General features: G+C 44.6%; 1 protein-coding gene across 6 annotated transcripts in view; it reads left to right on the forward strand.

The window, feature by feature from the left end:
* Window positions 1-26,752, forward strand: part of edil3a (EGF like and discoidin domains 3a) — a 112,269-nt gene that overhangs the window by 34,768 nt on the left and 50,749 nt on the right. For all 6 annotated transcript variants that reach the window (XM_027015065.3, XM_027015066.3, XM_081714070.1 and 3 more), the window contains one exon: window positions 11,089-11,217. In XM_027015065.3, coding sequence (XP_026870866.1) covers window positions 11,089-11,217 — 129 coding nt within the window. The remainder of the gene's footprint in view (window positions 1-11,088; window positions 11,218-26,752) is intronic.

The raw sequence follows: 26,752 nt of genomic DNA on the forward strand, positions 1-26,752 counted from the left end.
CTCTCTCTCTCTCTCACTCACACACACACGCACACACACACAAAAAAAACAAAACATCATGACTTCCCCGAAAAATGGGTTTGCCTGAGTGAGTGTGTGTGTGCGTGTGTCTGTGTGTGTGCTTGCGGTGCGTGTGTGTGTGTTTGTGTGTGTAAGAGAGCGTGTGTGCATGTTAGTTTGTGTGTATGTGTTTTATGTGTGTGTGCGTGTGTGTGCGCATGTGTGTGCGCGTGTGTGTGTGTGTGTGTGTGTGTGTGTGTGTGTGTGTGTGTGTGTGCGTGCCAGTAGGTTCCTGGGCGATTTTCTCATTGATTCTTTCATGGTGCCCGGTCAGCACTGATCTCTCAGAGTGCAGCAACTCTGATCACTGCTTACACTCTCCTCCTCCTTCTCTCTGGTGTTATATCAGCTTCCAGGCATTCAGTAAAGCATTAGATGCCCCCCCACCCCCTCTCTCTTTCTCCCCCCCCCCCCCCCCCCACGGGTTAAAGAACTGTTTTGTTCTCACACACAACAAGCTGTTGCTTCCCTTGTCACCATGGCCCTTGCCACTGTAAAGCACCTCGCTCTGGTTTGACCCATGTCCCCGTCATTTGTACCAGATGTGGCTCTAGCACTGTGCTTTGTTGAAGTGTCGAGGACCATCTGAAAACACGCCAGAGCATTTTGCCCTTTAACATAATATGTGCATAATCTGAGAAAATCACAGCCAAAATATTACAGGCAGTATTACAGCAGCAGCAAGATGAACACCTCATCAACAATAACAATAACCTCAAGCTAAAATCTGTTGTGACAACTTTTAAGCAATTGTCACAAGGGCCTTTACTTTTGAGTTATTTGTCAGTTCCACCTGCACAAAACTGCTCATAAATGATTCAGTCTTCAGTTTGCTCCACTCCGTTCCTTATGTTCTCCCAGAGGAGCTAATGATGAGACTTGATGCACTTAGCATTAGCATAGTGCATGCACTGGCAAAAGATCATCAGCATGGATTAGCATAAAAGCTCTCTAATGTCATAGCCTGCTACCAGCCAGTGGCAAATGCCCACCAGTCCCATCAGTTCTGTTTTAATGGTAAATGCATACATTGTTTAGCATTCATTCATTTTTACAATGGTGATCTCATAAATTTAGGATTTAGTCATAGCTTTCATCTTCAGTATATATAAATCAAGGAAAAGGTAAAAGTGAAACAGTCCCATTAGCATTGCAGTTTTCTCAGACAGATAAGTGGATTTCTTTGATAGTGCACTCAATCTGATATGCTGTGGTGATGTAAATACACATCAGTTCATTTTTTTGGACCCTGCGCCTTTCCTTTTGAACGCACTGCCAAAGCTGCTGAAGGCACATGCTGGAATCATGTTCTTTCACTTTTTTATTTTCCACTTCATTTCTTAAATGTTGGCTGCTTTTCTGCTTTAATCGCTAGACACCGGCTTTCCTTTGGGGTTTGAAGATATGAGAACTTGTACCTCCTTAAGATGCACAGATGTCTTCGGGTAAACATGCCTGAAAAAAGGGTTAATAATTTCATAGGGAAATGGGAAAAAATATGGTGAGTGAAGTTAGGGGATTGTGAAAATTCTGAATAGCACTGAAAATTGTGTGCCAAATTGACTCATTATATTCTGTATTGCTGCACTTTAAAAATAAATTTGTAGTTAGTCTGAACACTCGAGTTGAGTGTCGGAATTAATGTCCTAGATGAGAAGAGCACAAGATTGGCCAGGCTGGGTGTGCTTGTGCCAGACACTGATAGACTAATAGCACCTTTAGCCCTGAGCACTGTGTGTGTGTGTGTGTGTGTGTGTGTGTGTGTGTGTGTGTGTGTGTGTGCGTGTGTGTGTGTATGTGCGTGTGTGCTCAGCTAGCAGTTGTTGGTGTGGAGATAAACCTATAAATGCAACATTTCAGTTCCAGAATTAAATATGTTTTGGGTTTTTTGGTTGGTTGTTTTTAGATTATACTGAGTATACTTTTATATCTAATGTTAAACCTAAGACATCTAGTTAATCTTCTGATTTAAAGCAACTTTGCTGCGTCTAACAGATGCAGAGAATGTTGCATGCACATGCAGTCTCTTTTACCCAATACCACAATGTCATGTTTTTATGCTGTTGGGCTTTTTCCTACATTAACAGGTTATAGTGGAATATTAGGTTTCACAGTTGATAAAACAACATGATATTTAGTGTGATGTTGTGCCAAGAAATGCTTCAAAATTTTAAGAAAATAAACAACCCATTGGATACTATCTGCTTTGAATTCTAAACTGAGAAATCAAAGTGTTTGGGGATGAAAAAAAGCAAGAACCCTGATGTGTGAGCCAAGATTGCTGGTAACAAGTTCAGACGTCCAACTGAATATTAGGGCAGTTCACTCTCTGCAACCTTCTGTGTCATGTTCAGATTATTCTTATTATTCAGAATATTAAAAGCACACTTTTTTCTTTTTATTAGGTGGCATTCCATGAATAATTAAAGTACTGCACCCAGAGCTTGGGAAGTGCAAAGTGTGTTGCTATCAGGTCACACTGTAACGGGTCATGTGCAAAATTCCCACATCGCCAATCAGGAAGATGGAAAGCGTTGCCAACATTTGCATCAAGAAATGGCTGGGCCTGCTCCATTGTTTTTCTGATGCTGACCTCTTTGGCAAGAACATGCTGTATCTTTGTCTGAAGTCCATCAGCCTGGGACACAAGCAGGCAAAGGTTTGTCTTGTTCTAGAGCCGAGGGACTCCAAAGACATGCTTGAGGAAAGAGCACCAATCTCCATTAGCCCTGGTAACAAGTGGAGGGTGAAGGCCAAATTCAACTGGGCCATCAGCTGGCTGCAGTACTCAAAGAAGGGTTCAGGCAGGCTGCACAGGACTGGACAGAGGAGAGCCTGTACAGTTCTAGTCCAAGGCCACAAAGATGCAATGGAAGTTTGTGGTTGTGGTCAAAAGGTTGTGGTTGTGATAAACTTATAGAACAAGAACAGTGACTGATCAAAGCAATGGCACAGGGCCATCAAAGAGCCTGGATGTCTCAGAAGACTTCAGTAAGCAGAGATACCAGCTGGGCAGATGAACAACACTAACCAGGCCAAGTTTCCTGATCAAGGTAACCTCCGATGTCCTCAGGTTTGGAAAAGACCACTCCTGCCCAATTTGCAAAATCAGAGCAGGTCTACCACATATTTTATCAGTATGCAAGGTGACTATGATGCTTTAGATAGCTAAATAACCAAGTTCTTTGGAAGCTACAGGATGGCAATGAACAGCAATCTGGGCACCATCAGGCCCATGTGTAAGGTTTCGTGCAGCCAGGAGAGAACCCAGAGGGACAACACACTGCTCCACCAAAGAATTAGAGGAGGAGGCTGACAACTAGCTGTAGCTATGTAGCAAAGATGGCACTTGAGGGTTAATACCCTTTAAGGGCAGCAGCAGGGAGTGGCAGGAAGATGTTCACATATTACCATACCCCCGGGCACTCCTGCACCTTCCTCACCTTCTGAAGGTGTGCTAGGTAAGAGTGTGAAAAATCAGGGAATGGTGGTTACCAGCTGACTCACAGGCCTGGGCAGAAGTGCAGCAGTCAGAATTTCCAAAGCAGGAACCAACACCTGAATGATGTTCTTAATCCCAATGATCCCGGAGCATTTGATAAGCTGATTAAATACATGGGTGATATCATGCTAACCGGCTGTCATTCCTTACCACGCTATTATCTGTAATTCTCTGTTCTGTTGAAGTGGATTTGATCCCATTAAAAAATAAGAAATAAGAAAAAAAGGCTTTGAATTTACAGTACAAAGGGGAAAAAAAGACAGGCATGAAAAAATGTGGGAGGAAATCAGTGTCGATGGAATGGATGACAGCTTTAGCATGCAGCTGTGCTGGCGCACCTGCTATCACAAAGGAAAACACTCCCCTTCTCCCAACTTCCTCACCGGAGGCAGTTTTGCTCTGGCTCCTTGCTCATCACCATTGGGGCGTTCTTGACTGCGAAGCAATTTGCATGCTTTTAGACCCAGGGAGAATGTAAGCACCAGCATATGCGTTCTGCTAACCCTGGGCACCTGGCCAGAGTTCCATGTCATCACACACCTCATAATAACAGCAGGCTGTGTTTCAGAGCCCAACGGCCTTTCACCTCACAACAAATTCCCGACACGGGCGGAGAGTGAAACCGGGGCAGACGCGTTTGCGCATCATCAATTGTCAAAAATTCATTCATTATATGGTTCTTAAATTCTCTGCTTCATTAGATCAGAAAGGGGAGTTTTCTCTTTTAATTACCCCACTGCACTTTGTTCCCCTCCTCCCCCCCATGCTTTGTTTAATAATGGATTTGAGATGTACATCTAATAACCCTGCAGAGAGCCTTCGTTTTAGCCCAATGGGTCCTTATTAGTTGCTGTGGAGGTGTACGATGCATTAATAATGCACTTTTGGTGCTCTGTGGGATTTTAAATGATGGACCAGGCAACCGTAATGGACATTAGTATGCGATTACATAACTGTGGTCAGGGCTGAGTTCATCAGCCGATAGTGAGATCTCCTCTGTCTATATATACATACAGTACTATGCAAAGGTTTTAGGCAGGTGTGAAAAAATGCTATAAACTAAGAATCCTTTCAAACATACAAATAATAATTGTTTATTTTTATCAATTTACAAAATGCAAAGCGAGCGGACAAAACCAGTGGGACTCTGGTATACCCATCTACTGTCCCGAGACGTCTGGTCAGAAGTGGTCTTCATGGTTGCAGCCAAAAAGCCATACCTCCGACATGGAAACATGGTCATGCGACTCAACTATGCATGAAAACATAGGATCTGGGGTGCAGAAAAATGGCAGCAGGTGCTCCAGATTGATGAGTCAAAATTTGAAATATTTGGCTGTAGAAGAAGGCAGTTTGTTCGGCGAAGGGCTGGCGAGCGATACAATAATGAATGTCTGCAGGCAACAGTGAAGCATAGTGGAGGTTTCTTGCATGTTTGGGGCTGCATTTCTGTAAATGGAGTTGGAGATTTGGTCAGGATTAATGGTGTCCTCAATGCTAAGAAATACAGGCAGATAGTAATCCATCATGCAATACCATCAGGGAGGCTCATCACTAAATTTATTCTGCAGCAGGACAACAACCCCAAACCTACAGCCAATGTCAATAAGAACTATCTTCAGCATAAAGAACAACAAGAAGTTCTTGAAGTGATAGTATGGCCCCCACAGAGCCCTAATCTCAACATTATCGAGTCTGTCTGGGATTACATCAAGAGACAGAATGATTTGAGGAAATCTACATCCACAGGATTCTTAGTTTACAGTATTTTTTCACTTGCATAGTACTGTATATGTATATGTGTATATATTTGCCCCATTCACAAAAAGCAGCCTCTGGTATCAGCAGCACAGGAGGGGAGTATGTGCTGTCCTTGTGGCCCCAGCTTTTTGGCTGCGGTTACTCACCTTCTTTCTATTAGAGTGTGCCAACGTGTGCACATTTTTAATTGTTCAAGCAGTTTACTGGTTAAAAGTGCACTAATTAGCAGTAGCCATGGACAGCATGGCACTTCCAGCCGGTGGTGACAGTTTGAGTTAAATGTGTCGAGAGTGATCACTTGCACCTGCTTGATAACTTGTTGTCGCTTAGCCAACAACGGCGAAGCGCACTGAGGGTTGAAGTTTGCCCGGTAGTGCTGCAGACATCTCCTTGGCTTGTACATTGCATACCCAGGGGGTGGAGTGAGACTCTTTCCTGTGCTCCTCTGGGAGGAAGCAGACCGTTAAGGCATCGCTAACCATGGACACGTGGCACAGCTTCGAGTTGTGAATCAGCTGGAGGGCAGCCCTGCACTGCTGAGCAGCGGCTTTACTGGGTGCCTCTACAGTGAACAATAAAGCAAAAAATCAGGAGCCGCAAGCTTTTTTAAAGCACACTCATGTTTAAGAATCAGCTGATAATAGGTATGACCCTAACACCAACTTCTTTGTTTGATGTGCTTTTGCCATCCAGGTCCTTCCTTTCTATCCCTCCTTCACTGCTAGACTTCGCTACACTAAAGCTTATGATCAGAAGTCAGAATCAAAATAGATAAGAGGTTAGGTCAAGAAATCCTTTATCCTTACTTTCTGTAGACTCTGGGCGGTGACCTTTCTGTGGCCCTTTAGCAAAAGGATTACTGAAAATGGTGATTGGCTCCTTCCTTATCTGTTTTACATTCTTGGGCAAACAGAGGTGGGACCAGAAACACAGAATAGTGCCTTCTGTTTCGATGACAGTGACATTTCCAAGGCATTTCCCAGCTTGGTTTCTCATTCTTTTTCTCTTATTCTCTGTCTCTGTGTCTCTCACTCTCTCTCACTGTGGGTGTGGGTGTGTGTGTGTGTGTGTGTGTGTGTGTGTGTGTGTCTATCTGTCTCTTACCTCTGACAACTGAAAGACTTTACAAGGTGATCTTGAATTATCATCCCCTCCCTTAAGAGACATGCCACATGGTGCGTCTTCCCTTCTTACAGCGCGGCCCGTGCTAATAGAGCCGCAGCCAGCTCGTGCTTGACGGAGGCAAATGTCAGCATGTCTCATCCGTTTTGTCACGGACGACTGGAGCTGAACGATGACGTAAAGCACAGGACACCCTAAGTAAACAGATAGCTTGGCACCGGGTGCTTTTGGGCTTTCAGTTCCCCGGTCCTCATCAGATGGATCTGTGAAAAATGGTTTTGGAGGCGGACCGTTTTGGGCGGGTGGGGGGCCGGGGGACACTTCTGGTTAAAGCAGCCTGGTGAGGCTGACCCTCTGTCCTGTGTAAAGGGACCAAGATGTAATGAGGTTACTTACTAGTTTATCCGCGATGCTGCGATGAAAGTGTGGGAGAAAGTGGGGCCATAAATCGCACTGTGCACACAACTGCTTCCTTCCTGAAGATGTATTGGAAAGAGATTTTCAGATGGTTGGTATGACACAGAGCTGGGCTACAATGATATAATGCAAAAAAAAAAAAGAAGTTTTGTTTTGTTCAAGTATGCTTGCACAATTGTTTCATGCTCATAATAGTTTCTTCCAGTGGAAGCAGAGTAGCTCTCACACTGATCAAAGGCATGCTCTTACATCAAAGCTGGGTGTGAGTGCTCATGTATATAGATTCATTCAAATGTCTTTCTTGCCCACACTGGCACCTGGCCATGTGTGTGCCACTGTAATTGCTCTAGTCTAAGCCCCCATGCACCTTGGTCTAGGGTTCAAGCCAGGGCTGGCAATGCACACACCTGCCCCACGCACCATCTTTGCCCTGCTGGCCGAGCTGCGCCCAGGCTGGCTCTGCCTGCTCCACCCATCCCCCCCTCCAAAGGAGGTCACTGAAGGTAACACTTAAAGATAGACACAAATTCACCAATGGATTTGCGTGAGAACAGTATGGTGCAAAAGAAGACTCGGTGCGTGAATAAAACATGCGATACGTGTAAGCAGGAGTAAGCACTGACCCGAAAGGCCACAGCATTATGCAAACAGCAAATGAAAGTGCAGAGTTTCCAGACCAGTGTTGTCTTTACACGTTACTGATTATCCTTAATTATGGCTCAGCCTGCTCTAGGGCTGCGGTCACAGCAATTTTACAGGTTGTTTTTGTACATATTCTGTATAGACGCAGAGGTGCACAATTACCGTGGTCTCTACAAAACTGCTTTGTTTCGGCAAAGATGTGTTTACATGGTCTGCAAGTGCGGGTCATCTGGGTATGTGATCTAGTCAGGCTTTTCATTCCTGTGAAATGCACAATGGTCCAAGTATCTGTTTGAGTCACAACATTGTAATTACTGCAATCCAGGCAATTAATTATCTTGGTCTGTGTTTTAATTACACAGAATCTGCATAAATATACAAATTATGGTGTGCTACATGCACATTGATTGACCTTCCCTAGATTCGGAATCTCACAATCTCCCAAAATCACAGGAGATCTTCCTAGAATTTCTCCATGTCAGCCAAGGGCTCTATTTGGAGTAAACAAGTCATGCTGATTTGACTTAAATTTCCCAAAGGCACTGCAGTATAATGAACTCTGAAAATGGTTCTCACTCACTCTGCCATAGAATGATTGTGCTGCAGTGCTTTTTGAAAAGTAAACCCTGAACAGCTGAGTACTATACTTATTATCCCCCCCCCAAAAAAAAAACTCACCAGCTGGGCTGGAACATTCCTGCTCCCAAACCTGACTTCCTTGTCTTGTCTTTTGTGGCTGCTATATTTTTCATCTGTTTAGGAGTCCTAAAACTAATCCTCTCCTAATGCCATTCTGGCTGATTTGTGTAAGCAAGGCCATTAGCAGTGAAATGGATCTCCTAATGGCATTTTAAGGGTGGGCGGGAGAAGGGGCGGCCTGTGATTGATTGTTAGGGAAAGTGGAGGACGCTCGGCTGCATTTAACCACGTCTCTGTGTTTCGCCACGTCGCGCCCGAGCCAGGCCCTGGCTGATTGATCAGGCTTGCTTTCCTTATCCTTGTGGGGGGAAGGGGGTGTTGGTGACACCAGCACCAGAGCAGCATTATTCACATGGCTGTCTCTGGTGCTTGGCCACCTAACACCGGCCAATCCTCACCATGGAACACGACCGCGGCTGCCTCCGCTAATGACAAAGCTCCCTTTCATCCGCTGTGACTGGCTACGACATCTCAGATGGCTGCAGCGCAAACTTCCTTCATTTACTCTCTCTCCCTCTGTCGGTCTTTCTCTCTCTCTCTGTTTGTCCTTCTTCCTCTCTCTGCGTTTCTGTCTCTCGGCTTGGAACAGTGAAGGCATGCATTCTTCATTAGAGAGCCTGTCACAGGGCCTTTGTGGAGTTATGGATCGTCATGTCAGAATGCAGGGGAGGGCTCTCACCATGTCCTCCAGGGTGCAGGGAGCTATGGAATGGAGTCCTGCCAAAGCCATTATATGTTTTCTGTTTTCCCAAACCTTGTTAAGGCTGATAGAACACAGCACCCAAATTCACAGACGCTGATTTTTCTGTAAAAATTAATTATTATTATTCCAAGGGTATTTGGGGGACTTTCTTGTTTTCTATTTTATCATCTAAGACTACTTTTTCGAACATTGACTCATAATGGCAGTAATTGTCCATCTATTGTACTCAAAGACTTCATCTAAACTACATTATGCAGATAAAACTAAACAAAAAATTTCGTCCAATGCTGTTTATTTTTTGCACAAGTGGATTCTGGCCACATCACACCACACTGGGCTTTTGTGGTAACCAGACTTTAAGAGATTAGAGATAACAGAGTGAAAATTGCTCCTACAGCCATCCGCTGCAGAGACTACAATCGCTGTCCAAGGATCAGGCTACAAGCGTGGAGAACGGCTCCGTTATTTGGACAGGGCATGGAAGGTCAGGCCACACATGGTTAACAATATGATTGCGCACTGCTGTCGTCACTATAAAGCTCGCAGTTTCTGCTCCCCCTGCCGTAAGAGCTTTAACCAATGCAGAGCCTTTGGGCCAGTTGTCCGAGAGGGCAGACAGCTCCTTTTTAAGACTCGAATTCCATTCCATTTTCATTTATTTTTTATCTCACTCCATTTTGTGAAGTACAAGGACAATTAAGGCATGGCGATCCACGATCAAAACATCACTTTGGCCTTCTGAGGGAAAGTGGAGCTCCTTGGTATGAGTGTTCAGGAGAACGATGGAAATTACTTCTCTGCTTTCTTAAGTGAGAGGACTGCTCTCCAGATCTCCACGTGATGAGCCAGTCAGGACTGGATCGGGCCAACCATTTTGTTGAGGCATGAAAAAAAAAAAAAAAAAAAACATTTATGTTTTGTCACTCTCTTCTTCTCTGACCTCGTCAGGAGGTCCACCACAGCAGATCACCTGGCCCGCCCGTGTGGCCCCAAGCCAAACTCTCTGCCGCTTTTCTGAAAGATTAATCCGGCCATGCCCAGGACTTTCATCTTGCAGGTTTTGACAGTGTGCAATCCACTGCAGCTCCCCCTAATGTTTAAAACATCAGGCTTTCATTGATAGGCAGTGAGCTATGGGTCCTGGGAGGTCTGTATGATTTACACTGATCTGCAATGCAGGGACGTTGGTGGCAGTAAAGAATGAGGAAGTACAGTAGCAGATTTTTTTTTCCCTCCCTTAAGATGTTATGTTGTAAGCTTGTCATCATTTAGCTGTTATTCCATTTTGATCTGTATATTATGTTGTATAAGATGTTAAGGTTAAAATGTGCATATATATATATATATATATATATATATATATATATATATATATATATATATATATATATATATATATATATATATATTCTGCAGACCTTGGGACAAATTATAAAATTATGAGTCAATACAGGCATGGACAGTGCTTACATGGTCAGTGCTATTCATTACACTGACAGGGTTAAATCCTGTGTGGTGTGACAGAGAGTCTATTAGTTCATGTGAGACAGAGTGAGTGAGTTTTGGAGCAATGCAGATAGGCAGCGTTGCCTTTGACCCTTTCACCTTCTTGTGGCCATTCGCAGCCTGTGCTGGGCTTTGTTCAGCACGGCACGTCTTCCACCCAAGTACAGTGACTGAGTGAGCTTCTGAGCCCTAGCTGTAGCGTGGCTACAGGGAACAACCACAGCACTCCTAATGAGCTCTGTGCCCAAGGCAGCCCCCTGGTGACCAATAGAACTAACACCCATCTCTAGATTCTCTAGATTGTCTCTCTCCTGTCTTTTATGGACTCTTCTCTCCTGCCTCTGTTTATATATTAGTCACCTTTAGTCCAACTGTTCAGGAATTTGAGTAGGATATGTACCACACATCTGAGGTTTTGAGGCAAGTGACATTGACTCATTTGGCTTTATCTATAACCATTTATGTGAAATGCCTAATCGTTAAATGACTGTTTGCTAATGGGTGCTGCGTAAACAAAACTGGATATCTCAAATGAGTCAAGGCAGTCTTTTCCCAGAAACTCTCAGAATGCTTTACACACCAGGATTTACATTGTGGAATGCATTAATTGCGATAAGGCTCACCCAATCAGAGGGAAATGTTTTTTATTTACCAAGCGTTCACATTTGTGTTACAGGGCCTTGCCACCCCAACCCGTGCCACAATGGAGGCATGTGCGAGATCAGTGAGACCTACAGAGGTGACACGTTCATCGGGTACATGTGCAAGTGCGCCCCCGGCTTCAACGGTGTCCACTGCCAGCACAGTAAGATCCATGCCCTTTTAACAGAAAATCCATAGCGTGGCTGATAGCTCATCAGATAAATGCACAGTGCTTGTTTTGTGTTAGCTATGAAATTGCAATAGGCACACACACACACACACACAGTTCACATTTTTGCTTATCTTATGTGCAAAGACAGATGTTTAGACGTAATCCTTTTTTTTGTATCATCCTATCATACATGTAAATCACCTGGTTTGAGGAGTCTGGTCTTTCACTTTTGCAAATAAAACCAAGCATGCTTTTGAATTAGAGGTTTTAAATCTTTTCTAACTGAGAATATGAATTGCTTGTTTAATAGATTATGATTTCCACTGCAGAGTCATCATAATCTGCTATCTGCAGGGACTTTTAAGGGATTCTGCACCATGCTGTTGTTATGTTACTGTGATGCTCTGGATTTAATTCATAGCTTTGTCCTTTCACTCCCCATTAACTATATCAGATGGCTACACTGTAAAAAACAACAAAAAATCTTTTGTGAATTTGTTGAATCTAAATTGACTTGGCAAAGAGTGGAAAAGTTGTAATGCCAAAGTCAAAATATTTTTTTACAGTGCAGGTCTGGATTTCGCAGAGATCCGTGCCTTTTGCATTCCCGAAGCGGAATGTAATCGATGTGGTCTGACGGCCCCCGCGCAGCATGGAAATGATTCAGTCTGGAGTGCGCTGGGATGCCAGGGTGCTTGGCAAAGCATATCCACGTGTATCACACTTTGATGAATAGCCTCCTTCAGCGTCACAACTGGTCTGGTATCTGGAGCTGAGGGAATGTGCTCGCTTTCAGAGAGGAGGGGATTACCGTCCCCTGTCCTTCCCATAATGGGGTGGCTCAACCCCATCCCCGGGCATGTTTAATACCAGACTCACGTTCAGTCATCTCCATCGCCCATGTGGGCACACCTTATTGCTGTACCTAATGGTTCACCCTCCCTGTCATGGGTGCTTTTGTCAGCAGGTGCAATTGTAGTGCTACAGTGTTTGTCAGGTAGGAATTAGTCAGTGCACTGAAATGGCGACATGCACTTAAATCAATGTGTGTCAAGCACTTTGTGCAAGTGCTTCCTACAACTTAGGACTATCAGGCAGTTAAAGTGCATTCACATATGGGTGTGTGTGTGTGTGTGTGTGCGTGCGCGCGCGCGTGTAAACACTATGCCTGCAGATTTGTCCTCTTTGACGATTAACACTGTAATCCATAAACCAAACACTGCTGATTCCGGCACACAGTGAGTATTCCTTCTGTGTGAGCGCTATGGATTTAGCTACCTGTAGTGTCATTTTATTGTGGGTAATAAACAACATTACAGACTTCATATTGCCACGAGTGCAGTGTTATTACCCTTTATTGATAAAATGTCACCTAACAAGGGGCCGTTTAAAGAGGACATTAAGTCAGTTGAATGGCGTTCATGTTCAGGCCACAGGGAAAAAGACACGGGATAGGCAATGAGAGAAAATAAGTACTAGGGATTAATAACCAATTCATTGTCGCCAGTCTACCTCTGCTATCAATAATTTTACTTCAACCGAGATGCTGCGATTGACGTGGCCATCGGCTTCCCTTGGGGAAGCAGTTTTTCCTAACCCAGATGCGGGTTTTTCCGAACCGGGATTTCGATCCGAAGCTGCTCCCACTGTCGTCTCACGTGCGCTCCAGGAACAGTGGTATGAAGAGCAGAAGTAAGGCCAAGCAGAACCCGTGTCCGGTGCATGTCACTAAGTAGGCGTGGCAGTCGATCAGGGAGAAACGGAGTGCGCTTCATGCGGAAAAGGCTCCAGAGTCTGTCATGGTGACAGAGAACTACTCATGGCTATAGTTTATACATTCTTCTCTTGCTTCCTGTAGGTCATACTTCACAGCACAAGGATCTGCCTGTGGAAACATGGCTGTCCATTTTGATGGCGATGCTATATTTGATGGATCGGTCAGGATTAAATCATTGCCTGGGTCTTATTTTATTTTTAGGGATTTTTTTTTTTTTTAATGTACTTAAAACAATTCTTTTGTGCATCACATAGCTTTGTTGCAGGCTTTCTGGCATTTTATGTGACAATGCTTGATGTATGCAGAGTGCAGCAGAAAAATGGCTTTTTTTCTCTAACAAAATCACTTTTTTTCTGAGAGGGTGAACTTCCATATTTCTCTGATGGCCTCCTGTCAAATCCTCAAACAGGGCTTTCTTGCAGGTTGAAGTGAGAACGAGGTGCTTTTTTAACGTGCAGTACAAACCACCCATTACTTTCCATTAAGCCGGAGTAATTTGTGGGGTCAGCCACTGATTTAAAGCGGCGGGAATGTGCTCTAACGGCCGCCCGTCTGTCTTTTGCTCAACGCAGTCAGACTCTGGGTGGAAAAAAAGAAAAGACGCCCAAGATTTAAAGTCACTAAATAACAAAATTCGTCATCTGCGTAATTTCTGCAATTAAACTATAAAAGAAGTATAATAAATGGTCTCCGAGAATGTACATGTAGCAGGCTTGGTTGCAGGCTTTTTAACTGCTGACATCCTTAATGGGGGGCAGATAAAACTGAGTGGGATTTTATCAGAAAGAAGAAACCCTTCTGTCTGATGAAAAGTTCAGAATGTAGCTGTTTTGTCATGAACAGAAATGACTGTGGAATCACTGGAAGGAAAAGGTAAAGAGACAAAGTGAAATATTAAAAGCAGATGCAACAAAGAACTTAAAAAAAACCACAAAGTCTTAAGTTTTAATGTATGGGCCAAAAATATACAGTGTTATCTTTACCTTAATGTGTAAATGATCTTTAGTAGAATCACCAGGTGTTGGATATATTTGCAAATATAAACTTTGCAACACTCTATAAAGCAGGAGCAGCAACCATACAACCACTGCATTAGCGTGTCAGTGTTAATGCTGTGTTTACACCACCCAAAACATTTTAAGTCCGTAATTGACTGGTAATTGACTGGTATTTAATATGGTAGAGAGTGCAAGGGAGGGTACAGCTATGCATGCCAGAATGTACAGTGTGTATAAAGTGTACCCATACATTAGGCGTACCTAGTAAAGTGTCAGGTATGTGTGTGTGTGCATGATACTGCAGGTTGTGTTTGCTATAAATGATGTCTTGATCTTAAATGGTATACCTTGATCATTTTATTAGGCTCTAACAGCCCTGCGGCATACCACGACTCAGAACCAATAAACCGAGCTTGTGTTAATCAAACACTGTCTTAATTAGGATGGCAAACATCTGCCCCTCCGGTCGGCCTTTCCACGTTCGCCGCCGCTTTTGTTTTGCTTTGGGTCACAGACCACCCTGCTCATCTGCATGCTGCCTAAGGTATTTAAATACAGCTGGTGGCACTGGCGAATGCAGCTGAAACCCACGTCCCAGGAGGATGGCTCCCGTCTCCATCGGCATCAAATCTGATTTCACACCTGTGGCTTTATGGTAGGAGCGGGCGTGCTGAGCTGAACAGGGCGTGATACGGTGGGAGAAAGGGAGCACAATTCCTCAAGTGACGTGTGTAAAGGCTATGGTCAGATTCAACCTCTGGGGTTAGACTGCTAGGTCTTCTCCTGGTTGAATGCAGGGTCAAAGGTTAGACTCACAGGTGAATGGGAATGTTACGGTCGGCCTCAGGTGTGAGATTTTTGCCCATGATGGAGAATCAGTCCTTCAAATTGCATAGGCTTAATTATAGGGATTACAGGGCCCAATACCCAGATGAAGCACAACCACTTGCACTTCAAATCTAAATAGTTCTATACTTTTAGACCACAAATTAATTAGGCATGGGTGACTGTGCCATTCACGCATCTTGCAATCATGTTTATATGCCAAAATAAACTAAGCAAAAAAGGCAATATAGGATCATTTTAATGAGTGAGTTAAGGCAAATGCAAGGCTTTTCTGACCAGAGGCTCCGTCCCGTCATAGGACTGCAGTGATGGGAACTGGACAAGAGAGATGCAAGGTGACCTGACATGTGGTCTGACATGTAACAGCCATGTGGCCAGCAAGGCCATTTAAATGACAGTATGCTGCAGGTGTGTGTGAGTGAGAGAGTGTGTATGTCAGTGTGTGTGTCCATGCACATGTCATCACTCTGAAAGATGCAGATCTACAGTAATTATCGAAGGACATTTTCACACAAGAACTTTTTTCTGGACCCAGGTCTGTTTACTTTGTGAGTTCAAAACATTTGGTCAAGTGTGAAAGCTGTTTTTGAGCCCAGGAGCAGTCCAGATCTCTGGTCCTTTTAAAATCTGTGGTCTGCGGTTCGCTACTAGCAAGCTCTGGTTTGGGATTCGCTTCCATCCTCCATCTTTCTCAGGAACCAAAATATTTTGCACAGCATTGTAGGGTGTATTTTAGAGGGGAAAAAAAGCAATCTATAGACATACACTGCAACAAAAATCTCATACAAGAACAGCTCCTTGTTTACAGGTACTCCTGCTCAGTCAAATTCCAGGCAATCTTCCTCACTGCTTCCTCACTGTGTTTGAATCCAAGCAAAATAATAAAAAGCAGCAAATGGATGAGACTTCTTCCTACCAGCAAATGTTACGTATGGAATTGTGCGATCAATGGACGGTTCGGATAGAGTTCTTGTGTGTGAAAGCAAACCAGCGAAAATCGACCTCTCCCTCAAAGAAGCCCAGAATTGGTCCTTAGGTGCACACTCAAGTGTGAAAATGCCATAAAGCTCGTGCCCGAATCTGGAGCCCTTAGTTCTCTCCAGCGTGAGCCTTGGATTGTTGGTGCTTGTGCTCCAGGACCAACCTGTGCACTTCGCCCAACTTCTCTAAAATAAAAATATCTGAAGTTACCTAGCATTTTATGTTTAGATATGCCATAGCAAAAAAAATAAAAAATTTGAATCCCAGCTTCCCTACATTCGACCTCCTGTTATGCCGCTTAGTTTTTGACCTCTCGCGATTGAAGGGCGGTGGTAGTGCTGAACTCTGCTGGAGCTGTCGTCGGTGTAGCAGGTTGCAATATGGCACAAAAGCCAAAGCTGTTTTGTCATTAGTGCAATGATGGGCCTGCTTCCTGTTAGCAGCCGCACCGCCAATTAAAATGGCCAATTACTGTAATGAAGTGGTGCGGCAGGCGATCGAGGGGTGGTGGGTGCGTGGACAGTGCTCTGCCAGGGAGCTGGCAGGAGGCCTGAGGAATGGGTTTGGAAGTGCACGGCTGCTTGGCACGCACTCATGTGCCAAGACTCCATCATAGAGTCCATGGCAATTACTACCCCTCCCCAGAATGACCCCCTGCCACTCAGCATCGCAACTAAAAGCTTGCTTCAGTATGAGGTAGGTGTGTGTGCGCGTGTGTGTGTGTGTGTGTGAGCGCATGTGTGGGTATTTGTATTATGTGCCCATGACTCAAGCTACCGGTTTTGTAATTGGAGTACGAAAGTAACAATTGGTGATGGGTAAACTTAAATATTAGAATTAGAATTCCGGGGTTAAATATTAGAATTAGAATTCCGGGGTTTATGATTTGTTTATGATTTATCATTCATTTATGATTCTGGAATCAGGTATTTATTGTTGTGCTAACCCCCCCCCGCTCCCTCCATCCCTCTATGGCATGGTATTGGGTCTTCTTGGTGCATGATAATGTAGGCAGAAGGTTATCAAAGCCAGTGTAGTTGAAGCCTGTGGTATACACAGACTTCTTCAAACGCCCAAGAGAAAAGGCACATGGACGGAAGGAAAACAAGATTAAACACAGCTTTTCAAATAAGGACCTGGGTGGGTGGGTCATGCTTTGACTATGACTCAGAAAGAATGTCTGAGTGTGTATATTGCTTGCAGTGGCCAGAAACCTTTCACAGGATTTAATTCCCACTTTGATCAATAAGCATATTTTGCCTTGTTTATGCTACCAGTCATGCCTTGGGCTAGGATCTGAGGCTAGCCCTGATATTTAAATGAGCTGTGTTTGCTTGGGCTGAACAGGTTCTGACTAACGTAGCGTGAATGGCTGGTAAGGTTATGCATAATGGTGCCAGATCTTGTGGTGAACAGTCCCTCATGAACTCTTGTTCTGCTTCTATTATGAGCAATGCCCTTGTCACTGAACCCTGCCCATTTCAACAATGTAGCTGCTTTGTATTTTGTCTTTTCACTTTCTGTTTACATTAGCTGCTGTTAGAAAATGGGCTCCAAATGGAATTTCAAATTATATTTAGTTAGATAAATTTGCAGAAATGTGAATGAATGTCTAATATTAGGCAGCTAAATACAAAATCCAAGATATGTATGTCCTATGGATTGTTATGGGAATGATCACCACATGTTATTCAACTCACATTCTGATGCTGAAAATGTTTATATTATATTTATAATATTACTGTGTATTGTCATGGCTATATTAGTATGTGTACAACAGTAGTTTTCAGTAGAAATTTATAATAATAATAATAATAATAATAATAATAATAATAATAATAATAATAATTTATACTAAAAAAATAACCCTGAAAAAAGACAAAACAAAAAAGTTTAAAAAATGAAACTAAGTATTTTATCTTTAATTTCCTGTCTGTAGAAAATTAAGCGATGCAGCATTGTGGAACCTAATTAAAAACTAAGCTGATTTGCAGGGATAAAGCCATAGCTGGAATAATTAGAGCCTAATTTCAGTGAGAAATGGCATTTTTTTAATCATTATATAATTACAATACACTTTGTACTTAATCATACATTGCCTACACTTCATTAACCTATCTACATTTAATATGGCACATGCACCATTATGATCACCATGCACATAGTTCAGCCTGACTGGGGAGTCTTCCCTACTGCAGTGTGACTAAAGGTTAAAACCATGAGGGAATCCTCCAGGCTCAGAAACACAGCAGCCATAGCATGGACTTACCATCAGCTGGGGCAGTTATAAAACCACGTATTCGGGAGCAGAGGAGTCAGAGCTGTCTGGCCATTAGCTCGGGCGTGAGCCAAGGTCCGGACATGCTCGGCAGTCAGTGCCATGTTGCGTTTGTGGCGCGGAGCTGAGATGTGGCGGCGCATAACCTCCCTAGACTCACTGGAGAGCCCTACCAGCCATTTCCTTCCAACTCTCAGTACAGCCACAGGTGATAGTCTGGGCAGAAGTGGGGGGGAAGAGAGAGCAAGACTGTACAGATAGAAGGACTGAGTGATAGTGAAGGAATAAGGTGTCAGGGTGCATTCTTTTTTGCATACTTTATTTACTGTTACACATATATTGAATAGATCAAAACTGATCTGTAAATGACACGATCCACTCAGGATATGACTTGTCATTTGAGATTGTAACTATTATGACCTGTGTACCACTACCACTACCAGTGGTTAAGGTCCTTGACTAGTAATCAGAAGGTTGCCAGTTCAAACCCCACCACTGCCAGATTGCCACTGTTGGTCCCCTGAACAAAGCCCTTAACTCTCAAGTTGTGTTCAGTCAGAATTGTAAGTTGTTTTGGATAAAGGCATCAGGTAAATGTATGACTATTTATGAAAGACTGTACTGGAGTCTCAGTTAGAAAGACAATGTGTCTTTTTTTTAAGTTAACATACCTTTTTTTTCCCCCCATGTTTCCATATTTCATGACTTCAGAGAGTAAGCACATTAATGGTGTCATTACATGGAGATAATATCTGAGAAGCTGGTACCATTTGAAATGCAGGTTAACTGCTGAGACAGCACACGACATAAGCTTTTACATCTTTTTAATGTGCACTACTTTATTAATAGAGATTTACCTCTGAAATAGAAACACTGCTGAGAGGCTGTCAGTGGCATTTTCTTTTCTTTTTTTTACAGCCATGAGCTTATCCAGTGGTAGGGAAAGAAATCTTGTGGGCAGTCAGTGCCTTTCAATTTCTGATGATTTTAAACAGAAGAAAGCAACTCTCACAGTCTGGTTGGTCTGCTACTCTCCTCAGTCAGGTCAGATGATCTAGCACTGTGCTAAAGACCAACCTTTCTGAAGACAATTGTAGTGTCTCAACTGCATACTGCCATCCAAATCCACACACACACGTACACACCCACATGCACACAAAGACGTGCAGACAAACCAAACACAGTTTACTGGTCTATAAAAGATTAGATAACTTCGTTTCCAGCCCACCTACACAATGGATGTCTGCTGAAAACATATAATAAAAAAAACCTCCAGCTCCATAGCTATATCAGTCATAGTTAGTGTCTGCTGTCACCTGGACCCCCTGTTGCCGTGGTTTCACTGGTGTCTCACACCAGCAATCCAGCCCTCTACTTATGAGATCTCCTACCATTTCCCTGCCGAGTTAATGCCTCTTTTAGTGATGAGACATTTTTGACACCTCGAGCATGCAGGTGTCAGAGCGGACGTGATTGCATGGAACAGGTCACAGATGCTGACGATCTCCATCTCCCTACCTCTGAGCACTTGATCCTCATCACGAACTGAGCAGAAAAGACCGACCTACCGCACGAAAACACGCTCCACACATAGTCTGAGACACAGCCACGGAGAGCAGTGCAACAGCAGCGCGATAAGATATCAGCGGGCTCCGTCAAAGCCCAATTTCAAAGGCAGAACCCGTGTCCCATCCCTTATGTTCCATCGAACCTGCATACGGCCTGCCGTCCGCCGTCCAAACTCACTGGAGTCATTTACATCACAGTCTTCCAAAGGACCCCACGCCATTCAGCAGGACTTTGGAAAAAACTAATTAGGAGCGTCTCTTTGTCTCATCGCGGGTCTAGACGCTGCAAGGGTCAAGGGGGACAGCGCGTAGCGCTGTGCTTTCCATGTGTACGTGAGCCCCTCTTTCGCCTCTAACAAGAGGCTTCCTTATGCAGGAGCCTGTGACCAGGGACAACATGGCCCTGCTGACGATTTATTTACAGCAGCTAAATGGCACCACAACAGGAAAATATTCAGCTGCAAAAACAGGGGTTAACTGTTCTTCAGGCGCTGGGTCGACATTTCCTATTATCAAATGAGAGGTGTGAAATGAGCCTGTGCATTACTCATGTGTTGCTTATTTACATGAAAGAACTCTGTGGGTTGCTGCTGGGTCTTTTGTTGTTGGTGTTTTGTTGTTGTTGTTTCTTTTTCAACATGACTAGATTGGCTATGGAAGAAGGAGGCTAGGTGTTGACTATTTACCTTTTATCATGTCCTTTTGTATGTCTTTATGTTTGTGAGTGGGTGTGTTTATGTATGTGTGTGTGCGCACGTGTGTGTACACCCAGGCATGCACATTCAGATTAACAAACGTACAAAGACAATTATCCTTTTACGCTGTAAAAGCTGTAGACCGAATGAAGAGGCTGCTGTAGTCCGCTGTGCTCTCTCACACCAAATGCCCAGCCCGGGCCAAGCTGGCCCCATCTCCCGGGAGTCTGAAAGAATCTCAGATAACAAGCCGGAGGATCCGTAAGCCAGGTCAGTTGAGGACCTCGCGTCGGAGGGCTCAGAAGGGGTCACAAACAGACCCGCCTCCAGGCGTCTGGCTTTTCCCCAGACGCCTTGTTTAGCCGGCGCCCATGGAAATGAGCATCTTGGAGATCAGCGGTGACCTGTCCGTTTCGCGGGAGGCCGTCTGGCCCCGTCGCACAGCTCTCCAGAGCATCGCCTACGCCGTCAATCAGCCAGGTGTGCGCATTCGCTCGGAGCGACTGGCCAGGAAGTAGGCCAAAAGGTGGAAGAGGACAGAGCAGCGGGACGAGAGGGAGGCTGGGTGTCACAGTCAGGGTGCCTAGATCACTCCAGGGTGTTGTTTGAGGATTTGAGCTTACTGGAGGGGGTAGAATGATGTTTGCATTGACACAGAACATCTTAATGCCTTTGGCGTCTTCAGAGGAATTGGATCCAACCACAACAGAATGCAGTGTTTTAGCTTGTTATGTATTCCGTAGTCTTTGCCTTGGTGGCATCAATGTTCATTTAGTTCATCTCGTGACTTAAATATGGGAAGTGATGTACAATGCTGTCCTTTTGGAAATTTCTTTAAGATGTGGCAGTAAAGCATATTTGAAGAATATTACATTTTGCCATTTTTTGTGCTTTTCAGATACCATCTGAAAGGGCAAAAAAATAAACAAACCAACAAACAATCAGTCAATCAACCAATCAAACAGCCAAATCATTCAGTAGATAGAGTGCATTTCCAGTGACAAAGGCAAACTACAATAAGCTGCAGAGAACCAAGGAGAGATGGAATTCTATCATTCCTGCTCTCTCCTGGGAGAACACTCTACATTCTGTCCTATTGTATTCCCTCCCCTTTCTGTTTCTCTCAGGGCCTTTCTTCTCTCTCCCTCACGCTCTCTCTCTCTCTCTCTCTCTCTCTCTCTCTCTCTCTCTCTCTCTCTCTCTCTCTATCTCTCTAGCTCTCTAGCTCTCTCACTCTCTGCATCTCCAACCACCCCTTCCTCCCTGCTAGCCCCTTTCTGTTCACCTCTTTTTATTCACATGCCTCCTTCTCCCCCACATCTCCTTTCCCCTCTCGCCCTTCTGCCTCTCTCTCTCTCTGTCTCTCTCCATCTCTCTTTTTTCCCTTTCCCCCTCTCCCCAGCCTGAGTAAATGTGCAACTGCTCTCTCTCATCACCAGAGCTGGGCCTCTGCTGGGCCCTCCTCCGCTACAGCGGTGCTGGCTCCCCGCCAGAGCCTGTTAGCACTGAAACCCCGCCGATATTCGCACCACTGCCACAATCCCGCCATCCAATCCCCACCAGCCACTCCCTCTCAGCTGGAAGACACTGGTAGAATACCAATGCCATGGAACACGAATCGCGATTAGCTCCCGCCAAACCTGTATTGTTTACCGAGTCCCATATCGTCAGCTTTTTTTTTCCTTTTTTTACCATTCTGTTGTTTGTTTTTTTAAACACCCAGGGTATTAGTCTAATTCCATTGCATTTGCCGATTCTTCCCATTGCCGCCACATGCCCTGTAACCAAGCAGATTGTGTCTGACCGACAGCAACCGCCTAGAAATCAATGTGTTCAATAACGGTGGGTCAAATTGGCAGTAAGCATGTACTATTGTCTTCTTTGCAATAGGAGGGCTGTGGTTGAGGGTCATTGACTTGGTGGGTTACAATTTTCCTGCCCTACAGTTGTTCCCTGGCGACGGTAGCACGGGTGGATTCCAGCTCTCCCTCCTGCACCGCACCGACATCTTCAAACATGCTGATAAAAGTGCGATGCAAATCTGCAAAGATCAAATACCAAACATCTGCATCCAGTCATCATCTCAGATGCTGCTGAAGAACGGGTGCTTGCAGGGGTGTCTTCATAGGATAGAGAGAACGTGAATACACAGAAAGGGAGATATGGTCTTTGCCTCAGAAAAAAAAAGTCTTCTAGAGCAGGATATGGACCTTTAATGATATTCAGCGCTCAGTCCTGTGAGAGCTATTTATGCTGGGGCGTTTTTATGGAGATTTTATGGAAATGGATTTTATCAATTCACAAGATCCATAAGAAATAATAGAACAACTACACATTGATATTGCTTTTTAAAATCATTGCGTGGGTTGGAGTCTGTTCTATTAAATAAGGAGGATCAGAGGAACTCTTCCTCTGAGACAAAGCAAAATTAACATTCTAATCATCTTTAAACCACTCCATTCATTTTTTATGCAGCAGGCATGGTCCAGCCGGTGGCAGGGGTGTGCTGATCACATCAAATACGTTTCCAGCTCCGCAGTGACTATAAACCCCAACCCTTATGCTTTAGAAAGAGCTCCGCTGGAATGCCGTCAGAGCCCAGCATCACCTCACTGTTTAATGAAATCGGCCACAAACAAAGCAAAAACAAACTAACAAATAAAACAAATAAACAACCCACCCATGTGCTAGAATAAATACAAGCACAGTAAGCAGCTTTCTGGGGCCCGTCACTTCACGTCATCTCCAAGATGGTTTTTAGAGGGTTCTTTCGCTGGTGCATTTGTGCACTCTGCTCTTCGCCTCTGATCGGTATGCTGCTCGTATTCTGTGCCATGTCTCTTGCCCCCGGGGGGACGATGACACTTGAAGTGCTCTTCGGAGTGCAATTGAGAGGGGCTTTTAAGGACCCTCTAGAAGTCTTCAGCGTGGCCTTGTGGTGTTTGCCTCTCATCTGCCTTTCTCGCCCTCTCTTTTTCTCTTGCTCTCTCTCAGAATGTCTCTCAGTGTGACCCACTAAAAGCTTTAAACAGCACTCTGAAGGAAATGATCTCAGCATCACTTTCACTTAATGTGCTCCATATAGGTATTTACTCACAAGCATTAGAATCAAACCAAGACTTTTAAGAGATTGCTTAAGCGTTAGGCGATTTAAAAGTACTCATTTACCTTTAAACTTTCTGCTTTTAATGAAGATTTTAGCTAATTAAAACATAAAAGTCCTTATACGCTGTGTCTGGGGGTGGTTCAGGTGTGAAAACACTACTTTTAAGCATCTACAGTCAAAGTGAAGTGGGGCCACCTGACACCAGCCTGCAGAAGCTTTTCTAAATGCCATCACCTGCGTCTTCTGTGTCACAGAGAGCTGCTCAGTAAATCACTAGTATTTGGGTCTCTTTTTCTCTCTCTGCAGACTTCGCTGAGAATATCAACTGCCAGGGTCCGCTCACACTAATTAAGCAGTGCCTTGGCCTCATCATGGCTACATGGAGCTGCGAAGTCTGAGCCGCTCCTTTTTGTTTTCGGACTGAAAGAGGAACAGGGACAGCGGAGCACACTTGGGATAGCAGCCGAGAAATTCCTCCTAGAAATGTGAATTCCTCCAGCTGGACCAAAATTTCTCCTGCTGGATCCATATAGAAGTTTCTGTGATCATCTGCATCCATCTGCAACTTACGTCTGCTTGCAACGCTTGTCAAACCGGACTGGCAGAGAGGTGGTTCGATATATCTGGTACAGGGATTTTATCTGTTGCCGCGGCAAATGTAGCGGGCTTACACGTTTCACCACAGAACTCCTGCCAGTGGGTCTGATAAGGCCAATTCTCTCAACAGCCAAGCCCTACATCTCGAGATCATTTCACAGGAGCATTCTGTGGCCATAGAGCACAAGCATATAGGAGCCAACTCCCATTGCATTAATTAAGATTTGGGCATCACTGAAAGTGACAGCACTACGAGCAATTAGCACCAAATTATTCTAATTAGGGTCATTCCTGTGTGCTCTTTAAAGCAGTCACATCGACAAGCTGTTGAATATGCATGAGGGCCTTTTTTTTTTTTTTTGCTGTTATTTAAAAAAAAATAAATAAATAATGAATTAACTTTTTTTTTTTTTTTTGCATTAGCAGCCAGGCTACCTGAAAGGAAAGTGTAAACACTTCAGCAATTAGGTTTCTCCACTTAGTCCCTACAAACGAGCTGACGTCCGATGTCAGTGCTGGGTACAGTGCAATACTAAGTGCACTGTGTGCCATGAGCATGCGCAAGCCCTTTACACTCTGTTAAATGTCCCTGCCATGTTTATTTTTGCACATATTAAATGTATTATTTATTTAAGGAACTCTTTTGGAAGCTCAGCCCAGTGGCTAAGGGGCAAATGGAAACTGTTGGCATAACATCTGTTTCAGGATGAGCCTGAGCAGTTATTAGGTAGCCGCATGTGTGCTCAGAAATGAAGTGTTGGTGCATCTTTGTTCTGTGGCGCTGGGGCCCAAAGCTGTTTAAACACGATGTCAAATCGAATTGGGACTTTTGCCTGTAATTCCGCTGCGCTGACCCTGCTATTGGGTCTCTGCTGCGTCCCTTTCTAGTAATCATGCGGGCGGCACGCTCGAGGTGGGACCTGGAGCAGGTGTATGCACAGTGGGGGCACCTGCTGGGCACGGGACTGGCCGCCTCACCTCCACGTCCCCTTCGCTCTCTCACGCGGACCCCGCACTGCCGGTGTAGCGTGCTGCCGCTCCCTGCCTTCCCTGTCACACAGCACCATTCATCGCTCTCATTATATCCCAACTGAGAGATACTTCCCAGGAAGCAGGTACTGGGGAGAGGAGTCAGGGGAAGAGGAAGAGAGAGAGCCAGAGCCAATCAGAGAGAAGCCTGAGTCTAATGGCTGAGTGGAGTGTTGTTAAAGGCCTGATAAAGATTTAGATGGTAGTTAAGGTCGGGATAAGGTTTGCCAGATTTTGTGTTTGTGTGTGTGTGTGTGTGTGTATGTATGTGTGCTACTGGTGTGGGTGTGGATGTGTTTCTGGAATTTAGTTTGGTTTTTTTTAGTGCTCGGAGCTGTAAGGGAATGAATGTTGATTGGTAAGGAGCTATAGCACATGCCACACACACACACATACACACACAAACACGGCATGTACGGGCATACTCCCACACGGAGGCGTTTTGTGCATAAAATGAAACCAGTACTTCTCTGGATTTCTATCCCTCTCACTCTCTGCACAGACTTACACTCATACCCTCACATACAGTAATTTAAACATAAAAATACAACTGTCCCTCTCTTACCCTCCCTCACACACCCTTCAACACACACACACACACACACACACACACACACACACACACACACACACACGTGCATTCGTATTCCTGCCCCTTGCTCTTTAGAAATGGCTGTGTGTACTCAGAACATGAAATCAGGTTAAGCCTCTGCTGTCTTCTACAAAGCCAAGCACCTCATCAGTCATCCAGCAGACAGTGGCCCAGCCAAGGACCCAGGCCAGCCACTGCTGTCTGCCTGCAAGGGCCAATGTCAGGCAGCGCATCTTAATGGATAAGACTTCCCAAATCCCCTGTACGACTCCCATTCCCTGCTAAGGAGCCAATGTCTGGGAGAAAAAAACAAAAACCACTTGGTTCTACATACATTGATCCAGCAACAACTGTCGGCATGTGAAAGCAATGGAGGATTGGTGACTGCAGTAGGATGTACCGTGACTGTATGTCATCCCATGCTATTATAAATTAGCTAACATTGTTTCATCATCACCGGTTTGCCTTCTCTGCATGGCATCATCACCATCGCAGTACGCTCTCCTACAGTGTTAAGCTCTAGAGCACATTTTAGCTGTTGACCTTCCTCTTTCTGGATCATATGTCCTCAGTAGCTCTTTCATCCTTACAGAAGCAGGACTTACTGAGTCCCATGGCAGCCATGACAGCACACGTGTGTGTGTGTGTGTGGTCAGGGAGCTGGGATTAATTCAGTGTGATGGCTCCTGGTGGAGAAGCCTTGGTGACGTGGACAGCAGAGTTTTGTTTACCTGACCTTGAGCCTCTAAGTGTGACTGTGACTCTCTGACTATGTGGATTAGCTACTCCAGCCCTCACCCCTCAAGGTAATCCTCTCTCTCTCTCTCTCTCTCTCTCTCTCTCTCTCTCTCTCTCTCTCTCTCTCTCTCTCTCTCCCCTTATTCTGCTCACACATGCACATACTTGATTGATCTGGGGTCTGGCTCTTCAAACCTCCATGATCTACTTGCCATATACAAAAAAGCAGCCTCCATTTCTGCCAGATGGGTCATGCAGGCTAGTGCTGCCCACAGCACCTAAGCACTAGAGTTCAGTGACTAGTTCAGTGGCTACGAAAGG

The sequence above is a fragment of the Electrophorus electricus genome, chromosome 5, assembly GCF_041902795.1.
Source record: "Electrophorus electricus isolate QZ-2024a chromosome 5, ASM4190279v1, whole genome shotgun sequence".
Taxonomy (NCBI): domain Eukaryota; kingdom Metazoa; phylum Chordata; class Actinopteri; order Gymnotiformes; family Gymnotidae; genus Electrophorus; species Electrophorus electricus.